This window comes from Nyctereutes procyonoides, unplaced genomic scaffold (assembly GCF_905146905.1).
Source record: "Nyctereutes procyonoides isolate TBG_1078 unplaced genomic scaffold, NYPRO_anot_genome, whole genome shotgun sequence".
NCBI classification, from domain to species: Eukaryota; Metazoa; Chordata; class Mammalia; order Carnivora; family Canidae; genus Nyctereutes; species Nyctereutes procyonoides.
Window position 1 is genome coordinate 23,988,664 of NW_026575046.1, and position 13,187 is coordinate 24,001,850.

The 13,187-nt window shown below is 36.9% G+C and overlaps 1 protein-coding gene across 3 annotated transcripts in view; it reads left to right on the forward strand.

Annotated features, from left to right (window-relative positions):
* Positions 1-13,187, forward strand: part of PARP8 (poly(ADP-ribose) polymerase family member 8) — a 173,179-nt gene that overhangs the window by 113,239 nt on the left and 46,753 nt on the right. For all 3 annotated transcript variants that reach the window (XM_055325173.1, XM_055325172.1, XM_055325171.1), the window contains exons 11-13: positions 5,008-5,074; positions 10,966-11,091; positions 11,566-12,130. In XM_055325173.1, the coding sequence (XP_055181148.1) occupies positions 5,008-5,074; positions 10,966-11,091; positions 11,566-12,130 (758 nt within the window). The remainder of the gene's footprint in view (positions 1-5,007; positions 5,075-10,965; positions 11,092-11,565; positions 12,131-13,187) is intronic.

Consider the following 13,187-nt stretch of genomic DNA (forward strand, 5'->3'; position numbering starts at 1 on the left):
CAAATACACATGTACATGATTGTGCACATGCGCACACATACACCCCCACCCCCCACACACAAACTGTATCTACTCATGTTGCTCTAGCTATATACTTCTAAATAACAAACCACCCCAAAACTTAGTGGCTTAAAACGACCTACCATCTCTCACTATTCTTTGAGCTCAGCTGAGTTCTTGCTTGGAGTTCTTGCCATGCCTTTGAAGTCAGATGGTAGGTGGAGCTTATGTTTTTTAAAGCCGCTACTAGGCTGGATGCTCACAATGCTGGACTTTGAGATATCTCACAGTTGATGTATATGCCATCTTGGAGCTCAGCTGCAGCCTCTTGACTTGAGTGTTGACTTTACACATGGCTTCTTCATGTGGTTCAGGCTTCTTGTAGCATGGTGACTGAGGGCTGAAGGCAAGCGTTCCAAGAGACAGGCTGTGGATGCCATCTGGAAAACGGCCCAGTGAATCTTCCATAGTATTGTATTGTTCAAAGTGGTTGAAAAACCCACCCAGAATCAAGAGATGTAGACATAGATAACACCTCTTGAAGTCATAGCTATCTTCACACATTCTTTGTGCTCTACAGAGCTCTCTGTACTCTGATTTTAGTATGTTTTTCTTTATAGGCATATTAAGGAAGTTACGTCGACTATTAGTTTTTACACAAGAAATATTCCTGACCTTCCAAGTTTATGAAATACATAGGAAAATCTCTCATTTTGAAAAAATTTCCGTTGAGTCACCTCTTTTCTATTTTTGTAGAATGATTTCTACTTAAATAATCAACTCTTAACATAAACAACATGATATGACTTAATGCCAGGCAAACACAACTAAATTTTTATTGTGATTATTTCAAATGGATAGAAATGTAATGGAGAAGAAAAAGAATTGCTCATAATCCCTCTATAGTGAGAAACCTAATAGTTTAGTGTTTCTCTTTTCTGTGCACACATGGCTCATTTTCATAAAATTGACATTGAATTGTATAGTTATGCACCTTAATATTATGTCATGAGACTGTCGTTAAGTCATTAAATATTCTAGAATGGAATAATTTGTAATATCTGCACAATATTTCTGGTTTTAGGTATATGTTTTTGCTCCTTCCCCAGATACTCTGCTGTATGGCTAATTTTTTTTCTTTCCTTAGAGATTTGATACGTGATCATTCAATTTTATTCTGTTAGTGGTTAAAAGAAAAAGCAGCTCTTATGTCTGGACTTTTTTTTTTTTAATTATCAGGGTTAGGGGCAAAATTGGGTCAATTCTTCTCTACTTACTCCACTCCATCTGTGTGAGATGAGAATGTGGCATGCTTTTATGTAATCTTACGACTGTTACTCATTTTTTAAATATAATTTCGAATTTTAGGCAGAAATTTTCCTTCTCAGTGTCTCTTTAAAGATTTGTTATATTTGCATGGTTTTATAAATGTTCTAACAACTGTATTCTAATTCATGTTTATATGATTTTATTGTTCACCTTCTTTGATGTTAAAACTTACCCATAATTTAGTTCTTCTGTTTTCATTTCTATTAGTTCATTTGCCTATTTAATAGTTTATAACCCAAAGAAACATGAGGATTATGCTTCTTTTTCCTCCATACATAAGAGTGACTATTTTGTGAATGAGATAAATTTGACCAAGTGTAAGTAAGTTTATGGAATCATAATATTTCCCCCACAAAAAGGTAAAAATACTTTAGAGACTTCTGCTAGTTTGTGTCTGAAGTGTTTTAATTTTGTTCATTTGTAAGACATCTATTTTGGTGTTGCTTGTGTTTTGTTATGTATATTTATTGGGCTGGTTTTTCCTCCTTTTCCTTGATATTATCTTCCACGTATTTATTTTCGATTGGTACACTTCAGTCTTCATTTACTTCAAGCAAATTTTATGACTAATCCAAGGTTTAGACTGACCTAGTTAATAATTATTTTTGAAAGCATTCATTGCTAGGTTTTTGAAATATATGATTAATACTTATTTGAGCTGTAATATTTGGCCGGGGCTAATCTGACAAAATATCTATAAGTGAACAGGAATGATAAGAATTAAAGAAATGTACCTCCTTATCCACTTTAATATTGAGGATAGGGATTATTTTCATTGTACACGAAGAAATACACTTTAAATAAAAAGACATGATTATTCTTATTATGTATTTTTTTTCAGAATTGCTGGTGTATAAGTCTAGTTTCTGATCTGAAGGGCAAGGCTGCTTTTAGTTTAAAGTGACAACCAACCAACATTATTAAACATGTTTTTATGTGCACATCATCTCATCATTGGTACCTCTGCATGTACATGGTCAGTGTTAGAATCATTTCCACATATCTTAAACAGCCCTCACTGACTGCCTTCCCAACCTACATTATATATGAAAGACAAGGAAAAATTGAATAGCTTTCACCTTTTTTAAAATATGAAAATATTTCTCTAGTGCATTCTGTCAAGTTCTTCCTTGTTCTCTTGTCCCTAAAAATGAAAACTTGTAGGGAGTTATGTAGTTATTTTAAGGTAACTTTTAAATAAATTTAGGAAGAACAGACATTTTTATATTCACTTTTCCTTTAAAGGAAAATTTGTTTATTGCTTTTAGTTATATTGATCAGTACAGTTCTGTTTTTTTCTGCCTTAGGTCAGTAATTTTAGCTAAATTTATTCATGAGTACTTGTTTGCTATTTGTTTGTTAATGGGACTTTGTATTTCAGTTTAGGATTTTTGTATTCCAGTTTATTTTCTAACCGGATTATTATTTATCAAAAAGCTATTACTTTAAAAAAAATTATAAGAATTGGAGTGACTGAGTGGCTCAGTTGGTTAAGCATTCAGCTTTTGATTTCAGCTCAGGTCATATTCTCAGGATAGTGAGACTAAGCCACATGTTGGGCTCTGCACTGAGTATGGAGTCTGCTTGAGATTCTCTCTCTCCTCCCCCCCCAAAATTATAAAAATTAATCTAAAACATTTCTAGATTTACGGAAAAATTGCTGTACACTCTGCTTCCAGTTTCATTGATTATTAACATTTTCTGTATACATTTAATGCAGCTAATAGTAATAATTGCATTAATTTAATAGCAATATATGTTCTTTCACTTGAATCTTGGAACAGTTTTGGAAGTAACATCTTGTTACCTCTTTCAGTATATTCTAAACTTTGGGTCATCCAGATTTTATACTACTAGTTGAGTCAGTGTTTGTAACTTAAGTTTACCTAGGAGATTTATTATTTTAGTAAAATATTGACATTTATTTTCTAGTCATTCATAGTAAAATAAGTTTTATCTTTGCATCATTAATTTGTAGGAATGATTTGTATATTCTGGGTAAACATGCATCATTAATTTGTAGGAATACTATATATATATCCGGGGTAAACATTTGTGTCTATTATCTCTTTCTCTGTGCATTTATACAATTTTTTCCAGTGACAGTTTCAGTTTTTCTAGTGCATTTTGGAATTTTCTGCATTTTTTTAAACCAGATCCCTTTTGTTTCTCTGCCTCCATCTCCCCTGTCACTTTTTCCATCTGCCTGAGAAGAGATTGTGTCTTCTTCAGTCTTTTAAGAGAGAGCACAGCATGTTCCAATGTTGTCATCTTTTTCTTAAAAAAATAATTCTGCCGAATTTTCAAGATGTTAGGATTCTTTATTCGTTTTTTAATTTCTGTAGCCTGGGTTTGGGACAAGTAGGATTTGAGCAGTGTCCACTCTGTTCCTCAGTCTGTATATAAGGATTAGAATGCTTTTGGAAAAGGAGCTGATTGATGATACTAACACCAATTTTCTTTGATCAGTGGAGTGTTTGTGTCCCAGAGTAATGGCCAACACAGGAGGTGAGGAATTTGGGGATACCAATTTGGTTTCCATTGTGGAGCATGTGTGGTCTGAGAATGTCCTATTAGCAAGACAGTTCACCATCTCCACAGATCCAGACGACAGTATCTCTTTCCAATTTCTTTACTAAGTTCCTGAGTGATTTTCCTACTTCTACCCTTGTTTTTCACAGAGATCCCAAGGTCCTTCTCAGATTTCGTCTCCTAAAATGATAATTTGCTCACTCCTCTGTAGCTCCACCGATCTCCTTACTGTTCGTAGAATACTGAAGCACTTTTTTTCCTCAGCGGCTGTGCCCTCCTGGTTTCCTCTGATAGGACACTTTTCTTCCTGCCATACTATCTAGTGCTGGAACCTACTATGCCCATGTACCCTTTACTCCAAGACCCTTTGGCTTTATTTTTCTCCAGAACCTTTACCACCATGTGGCATTTTGTATCTGTCTAGTTTTTGTTTGTCTTTTTCCACTGGACCAAGGCTTTACAATAACAAGAATATTTGTGTGTGTGTGTGTGTGTGTGTGTGTGTGTGTGTATTTGCCATTCTAGCTGGCACGGTGGACACTCAGAAGGATATTCTTTAATAAACCTGTGAATAGTGAATGATGAGTGACCTTTTTTGAGAGATTATTAAATTCATAAACATCATAGTTATTAGCTTACAGAAATGCATATATCTGGTAAAACTACATGACATCAGGCTACCCAGTGAAAGGTAAGTCTCTTATACCTCATCATCCATTGTTTAATTGCAAAAGAAGAAAAAGGTGCATGTTTATATAAACATTTCTTTCTTTCACTTGAAGAATCCCGTACAAACTGTCCTACACAGTGCTATTTACACTTACATAGTTTTTGGCAATTCTTCATTTTACATACTATATATTTATGTACACATATATTATACATTAGTGTATGATATACAATGACCAAGAATGATCTCCAAATCTGTATATATTAAGCATAAATAGCAATGTATAGGACTGTGTGTATACTGTTTTTAAATATGAATGTATGTATAAGTATAATATTATGTATTATATAGCATAAATGTATAATTATGTATATGTACATATTAGAGTGTATCATTTATAATACTTTTCATTCTTTTTCCTGGCTGGTGGTTAAGTTTCAGCTCAACATTTTAACTCATTATATTTTCCTTTGCAGTGCCCACTGTTGATGTCTTTCAGATTTCTACAAAAGAGCGATTTGGATTGGGACATCAGCTAAAAAAGTAAGTTTCCCAAGAATAAAAAATAAATTTCTATTAAAGAGAATGGATTTATTGCTTTGCTCACTTCCCTCCCCCATTCTTGTTCAATAAGAGCCTTTTAAAGTGAGTGCCTCAGGAGAGGAACTCATGTGATGCCAAGAGCTGCATCAGTAATTTAGCTGGCAGAGTTCACATCTAGACCAGGCTGCATTCTTTTTATTTGCCTGCCTGGATCCACTCTCCTCCTTCCAAAACTCTGCCCTCACCTGTGGAGCTGATATGGTGGGTATAGCTTCTAACGTTTCGCTGTGTCTCGTGTGACCAACAGAGGAGGAAGCAGTGTTAAGAAGGGAGTATTTATTGTCTTTGGCTTCCACCCTAAGAGGTCACCTTGAGTTAACTAGTTCTTCGACTGAAACTCTCTTTTCTGCTCTAGGCCACAGCATTTGCAGGACTCTCTCTCTTACTGGGTTCCATTACGGTTTCCCTCTGCTTGTCCCTTGGAGCCTAGACATGGTAACAGTCAGCAGCCATTGGCCCTGGGCAACTGCACTGTGCTTAGCTTCTATACCTACACTCTTCAAACAATCAATTCTCTTTTAAAAATAAACCCTTTATTTCTTTGTTAGATCTTGACTAATTAAATGGATGAGTTTATATTTTAGAAACATAAAATTACCGTGGTCAAAATGACTTTTAAAACATAGTAGCAGGGAGCCTGGGTGGCTCTGCCAGTTAAGTATCTGCTTTCAGATCAGGTCATGATCTTGGGGTCCTGGGATTGAGCCCCACCATCAGGCTCCCCTGCTTAGCGGTGAATCTACTTCTCCCTATCCTTTTGCCCCTTCCCCCTGCTTGTGCACTTTCTCTCTTTCTTGCTCGTTCTCTCTCAAATACATAAAATCTTTAAAAACAAACAAAAAATAAAAACAAAACATAGTATATAGTCAAAATATGAATTTAATAAATCCCATGCTATATGTCAGCTATAAGAATTTGTATTACTGGAGAATACCTGAAGGGTTATTTATTCTTCTGAATATGCAAATTTTATTTCAACTTAAATTTTTCTCTTTCTTTGATTTTTTTAAACATTTATTTATTCATGAGCGAGAGAGAGAGAGAGAGAGAGAGAGAGAGAGAGAGAGGCAGAGACACAGGCAGAGGGAGAAGCAGGCTTCACGCAGGGAGCCCGACATGGGACTCCATCCCAGGTCCCCAGGATCAGGCCCTGGACTGAAGGCGGCGCTAAACCACTGAGCCACTCAGGCTGCCCTCAACTTAAAATTTTCAAGACAGATCATTAGATTATTGTATATTTAAACACATGATTTGCACCCACCATGATGATGGAGTTCATTGTTCACCTGTATTTTAATGAATTTTAATTAGGTATCAGACATTAGCCTTTATTGAGCAATGTTCTAAGAGAAAGTACTTTGAAACTTTTTTATTTCATTTACTAAATAGGGGATTTATTGTGATCATTTTACCTGAGATTATGGATACAGGTAGAAGCTTATGCGTGTTATTAAGGGTTACATATTATGGAGCTCTAGAATTGTCTTAAAGTTTTTATGATTTGACATTGCTCAACTGTGAGTTATGTGTGGATCACATTTGAAAGGAAATTAAGATAAGGGAGTATTCTTGCAAATTCTCAGTGTTGGGTTTAAATGTGAACATAAAAAATTAGATGGTAAGCCCTTATGGTTTCAAACTGCACATCTGTAAAACTAAATTCAATTTATAACATATATTTAGTACATTATAGAATGCAGTGTTATTTCTTGATAAGGACTCAAAAGAGAAATTTTCTCAGTTTTCTGTACTAGGATTAGATGTGCTTTTCCAGTGGAATTGGTTTTGTTTTTTAAAATTGGATTTTGTTTTCTGTGTCAGGCTAGTATCTTGCACATCTTGGAGCTAAGTATAGAGCCTGCCTCTGTTATGCCATCCAAGTTGGTTACCACCATTCATTGGCGCATTCCCCCTCCTATGTAGTTTTTTCCCCCTCACCCAGTTTTCTTCTTTGTTTTTAATTTTTTTAATTTAATGATTTTATTTTTTTAAGAGAAGTTTTAGGTTCACAGCAAAACTGATTCAAGATACAGAGATTTTCCATATATCTCCTCGCCTTCTTATTATCAGTATCTCTTACTAGAATGGTACATTTGTTGGAGTTGATGAATATATATTGACACTAAACTATCATCCACAGTCCATAGTTTTACTTTATGTACTTCTGTTAGCCACTTAACAAAATTATTTCGTGAAAGTTAAATGAGGTTGATTTCCAGCAAGACAAGAATTACAAAACAGAAATCTTGAAATATATGACTTTCTGCCCTTTAATGTTGTCTGAGTCTATTGTTTGGGCTTTGGAAAAAAAATGATGTGTATAATTCCAACTTTGAGAAATTAAGGAAAGCTGTGTTCTATATTCATTGTTTAATCACTTCACTTTGGATATGTAACATTTTGTTAATATTTCCATCTAAATGTTTAACATTTTAAAAAGGTTAATTACTTCTATGGATAAATTTTAGTTCTATGGCCAGTTTAGTATATGTGCTAGAACTTTTTCTTAATGATAACTGATAAATTTTAATCTAATTTACTTTTCCTTAATTATAAATAACTGGGCTTGCCTGTGATCCCTGCTAGTCTAAAATTTCATGATTTCCAAAAATCTGATCTCATCTTCATAGTAAGTCATAAGAAGAAACTTGAAATATAAAGAGATTATTTTCCAGAAACATATGGCAAGTTAGGAAGTCCGACTCAAGATCTAGGCCCTTTGTTATTATTGCTCTCGTTTGTTTTCAGCAGTAAGAAACACTCATTAAACTTTTTTCCATGATTCTTTATCTGGTGTGTTTCCGGCAAGTAGATGGGTTTAATGATGATTACAGTAGCCTTTTTTCCTCTTCTTTTATTATCAGCCAGTGGCAAATGTAGTAGCTCTTCGGAGTGCCAGCATAATAGAAACACTAGTGTGAACACTAAAATCTCTTGGTGGCCCTCTGTTATTAAGAGGTGGTCATTACACCACATGTATATTTTACATTACTATGGACATTAAACACAACATTAACTTTCTTACAGGACAGTTAACTCCTGCTTTTTGAATTCAAGAACATCTAGGGATCTGAGTGTCCCAAGTTTAAGAATTACTGGTTTTAGCTGCTGAGATTACATTGTGGAACGCTAATGCAGTATGGAAGTTAGAACAGCTTTAGTTATTGACTCGTTATTGTTTTGTCCCAATTAGTCTATCAAGAATTAGAAAAGCACTTGTTAGGTTTCTTAGGGAACGGTGCACAGGAATGGCAGTTTTTCATAGGAGGAAAAGAATCTGAATCTACGTAGTGGAAAGGGTTAGTGGTGTTACAGGGTGTTTAGTGGGATTTCAGGTTACATACAGGGAAAAACAAAGTAATATTACTATTACATTTAAATTTTGCTGAGGTCTTGGGTGAAAAAAAATCTTCAAAAATAAAGCATTAAATAAAAAATAAAAAAAATTTCCATTGGCCTGAGCTTGAAGGCGAATTTACTGCAAATTTGGAATCCTGCATCATTGGCTTCAGTTTTATCTCCTTCTTCCTCTCAGTTTGTAGCTAAAAAATATTCCATGAATGACTGTTTCTTCTGAACTCATCTAAGCTCGATGACTAAAGGTCAGAATAGTAAGGCTGAAGTTGTACTTTTTGGTGATTTGAGTTAATTTGATAGAACCTGAATAGTCTTGAGAATAGTGCTTAGTGCTAAGAGTCCCACCTTTCCCTTTTGAGCAGCATAGGTTAACATAGGTCAGTCTAGACTGGACAGCATAGGTGTTGCAGTTTTTCCACCAGGCTAAATTGGGAAGATTTCAATCTTTAACCTTATTTGTGTGAAATAATAGCTCCTGCTCTCTGGGGGTATTGAGAGTTAAAAGAGAAAAAACATTGTTCTATAAATTACTCCTTGATATATTATAAATGGTAAATATTGATACCATTTTTTTTCCTCCCAAAGCAATCTGTGTTAGAAATAACTGAGAAGGGCAGCCCCGGTAGGTTAGCAGGTTAGTGCCACCTTCAGCCCAGAGTGTGATCCTGGAGACCCAGGATCAAGTCCCATGTTGGCTCCCTGCATGGAGCCTGCTTCTCCCTCTACCTGGGTCTGTGCCTCTCTCTCTCTCTCTCTCTCTCTCTCTCTCTCTCTCTGTGTGTGTGTGTCTCTCATGAATAAATAAATAAAATCTTACAAAAAAAAAGGAATAACTGAGAAAAACATAAAAAGCAGGCAAAGCTGAACTGACTTTTGAAAGAAAATCACAATGTTTAATTTATTGTATACATAATGTTTAATTGTAAGAATTCACATCTACTTTTTTTTAAGTTTTTTTTATTTTTATTTATTTATGATAGTCACACAGAGAGAGAGAGAGAGAGAGAGAGAGAGAGGCAGAGACACAGGCAGAGGGAGAAGCAGGCTCCATGCACCGGGACCCCGACGTGGGACTCGACTCCGGGTCCCCAGGATCGCGCCCTGGGCCAAAGGCAGGCGCCAAACCGCTGCGCCACCCAGGGATCCCCTCACATCTACTTTAATATCAGCCTTAACAGACCCTTTGCCATTGTCACTTGAAAGATGAGATACCTAGAAGTTGTCGCAATCTGGGACCTTTCTCAGAAAACAATGCCATATATTCAAGTCCACAGCTGATGTTCCAGAATTCTTTGCCATAAAATAGTGATGTGCAGTGGTCTTAATTTAGAAAATACTGAGATCAGGATTTACCAAATTCCTGCTTTATGATAGTAAACTAAAAGTTTTTAGAGACATACACATTTGGTTTTTTTTTTTTTGTTTTTTTGAGATTTATTTATTATTTTATAGAGAAACAGGGTGTGCGTGTGTGCATAAAAGGTTGGGGAGGGGCCGAGGGAGAAGGAAAGGGAGAGAGAGAGAGAATCTCAAGCCGACTCTGCACTGCCACAACCAGCTGGATCTCATGACCCTGAGATCATGACCTGAGGCTGAAACCAAGAGTTGGTCACTTTACTGACTGAGCCACCCAGCCGCCAACATAGCTGACACAGATATTTTTAAGAAACCAATGTATTTAAAAGTGAATGGGTTGTGCTGAGAAAGAAAATTTGCTGATTTCGTATTTCTCCATAGAGTCAGTTTTACATGGTTTGTTTTTACTTAACGATTTCACTTTCATTTTATTTCTCTTTTCATGAAGAAAACTGCATATGCAAATCAAGTGAAAAGAAATTGACTTTACTTGTATCTTAATAGATAAAATCATAATTACTATCAAACATTTTATTCAAAACTGTTTCTGGCACCAACAAAATAATTCACAATGTCCCTTCAGCTAAAGAGCTTTGGCTAAAGTTGTTGATCCTAAAGGCTGCCCTTCTAAATCTCCTTATATCCTATAATATATAATTTTTTTGAGATTTTTATTTTTTTATTTGTTTGAGAGAGAGTAAGCACAAGCATGAGTGGGAGGAAGGCGCAGAGGGAGAGGGAGAAGCAGACAACTCACTGAGCAGGGAGCCCAACATGGGGCCAGATCCCAGACCCCGGGACCATGACCTGAGCCGAAAGCAAATACTTAACCATCTGAGCCACCCAGGTGCCCCCATTTTTTCAATTCTTTTTATCACTTGTGTTATTAATCATATCACAGAAATTAATGAGTTATTAACCAAAATGCAGTAAAGTCATAGAAATTTTCTGCATGGCGCTTTCCCACATGTGGAAACATCTCGTATGACTCTCAATTTAGAATCTCTCCAATTACTGTGCATTTCTTTTCCTTTGATAAATACATTCCCCCTATAGTAGAGAAATCTCATATTACGTTATCTTGGAACTGTGATGACAGACTTACTTTGGATTGACAGGATCATGCAGACGTTTGTTACCCAGCAGTGGAAACAGAGCAAAGAAAAATCCAATTGCCTGCACAGTAAGAAGCTGTCAGAGAAGAAGGTGAAATCTCCCCTGCATTTATTTTCTACCTTGCGCAGGTGGGTAGTAGATGACTTCGTTGTCTTTTCTCGATTCTTTGGTACTTCGGAGCATTCTTCCTACAGTCTTGGCATCCATTTATTTTCTGTATGACTTCGAAGAACAGACAAAGTTCTATCCATTCCATCAAAAACATAGAAAGATACTCATTTCTACACTGAGTTTCTGTTTTCTTAACGTGAGTTAAATGTGTTAAAATGACATTCTTTGTTTTCTGATCACACAGAGTCGTCTCTATGTGATTAGTTGTGCATAGACTTCTGGGGTAGGAGGGGCCAAAAACCTGATAATCCTTTTTTTTGCTTTGCAGGAAACACATAATTCAGGTCAGTCCGTGTGATCACGGCGCACACACCTTTAGGTTTCTATGTGAGCCGCGTGGGCTGTAGTAAAACGAGGGGGTATCTAGCAGAGCTGAGTTGGCTGGAGCCGCCCAGGCCTGCCCCGTTGTTAATTGTTGTTCCCTTTTGAAGGTCGCCAAGTTATCCTCCCCCTGGTTGCGGTAAGAGCAAATCCAAACTGAAATCCGAGCAAGACGGAATCTCCAAAACGCATAAGCTGCTGCGGAGGACTTGTTCCAGTACCGTCAAGGCTGACGACGTGTGTGCCACCAAGTCGCACAGGACCTTTGGCCGCTCCCTGTCCAGCGACCCCAGGGCGGAGCAGGCCGTGACGACCCTTAAGTCGCACAAACTCTTGACCCGGCCCTGCCCCGCGGCTGTCAAGCCCGAGGACTGCCTCACCCTGAAGTCGCACAAACTGTTGACACGGTCCTGTTCGGGGGATCCGCGGTGCGAGCACAGCTCCAGCTTGAAGCCCCACAAACTGCTGAGCAGATCCTACTCCAGTAACCTCCGAATGGAGGAGCTGTACGGGCTGAAAAACCACAAGCTGCTCAGCAAGTCTTACTGCAGTGCTCCCAAGTCCTCCAAGACGGAGCTTTTCAAGGAGCCTAACGCAGAGGGCAGGAGGCTCTCTCTTACCTCAGGGCTTATTGGTATCTTAACACCATCTTCGTCGTCCTCTTCCCAGCCCGCTGTGCGTAAACCCTTTTCATCCCCAGTTCCTATAGGGTCACTAAGGGGCAGGAGAGGGGTGTGTGCGTGTGGGTGTTGTCAGGTCTGGTAGAGGAAAGAAGCAAGATTTGTTTCTGGTTGGTTGATTTTTATTTTTTTGGTTTGCTTTGTTTTGTTTTGTTTTGTTTTGCTTAATGTACCCTTTTTTTCTTTGGGGATAGGATTTAGCAGACCAGACCTGTGCAACCGGTACTGGAATGTCCTTTTCGGTTCTGAAAAAAAAAATAAATAGAGCTATTGATTTAAGGTCTAGTCCAAATTCTGGTCATGGTCATGAATGCTGCTAAAAATGGATGTCGGTTGGATCCCTAAAGCCTAGATCCCTAAAGCCTATCCTACTAAGCGAGCATGGCATTTTAATGTTTTATCAAGTAGGTTTATCTGTTTGCTAGTTTCCATACATAGGTAGTGGAGGACAGAGTTAGTCTAATAATGAAATATATATATATATGTATATTACTCTAATATTACAAAGGAACACTTTGCCTATGAACATCGTAACTTGTAGAGAGAAGCAGCATTTCCTTCTGTATCCCAGAGCTTCACTTAAAGCTGCTCTCAGTGTCTACTTTATAAAACTGAAATCACTTTATCCTGAAGTTTTTTGGTGGAGATGGGGCTGGAAGGTGACTGTGATAAAACTTGAGTCCTTTGGGTGGTATTTATTGGGAGTCAGTCTTACACAAAATTTACCTTTGGAGTGATCAATTAGAGCCAATTTCAGATAAAGAAAACAGACCTACCTTCTGTATATTAATTACATAAAAGAGTTGATAAAAAATGTTGCTTTTTTTTAGGGGGGGAAATGTGTGTATGTGTGTGTGTGTGTTGGGGTAAGCATGTTTGTAACTCTTAACCATACATATGGATACACTTAGCAATCGATGAAATTGAAAAAAAAATGAGATTTATTTTCAGAAAGTTGTTCTGCTCTTATATAGCTTTATTTCTAAAATTACATTGTAAGTGATATCATAAAAGTATATTTGTGTTAAGAGAATATATTTAAATATGTTGAT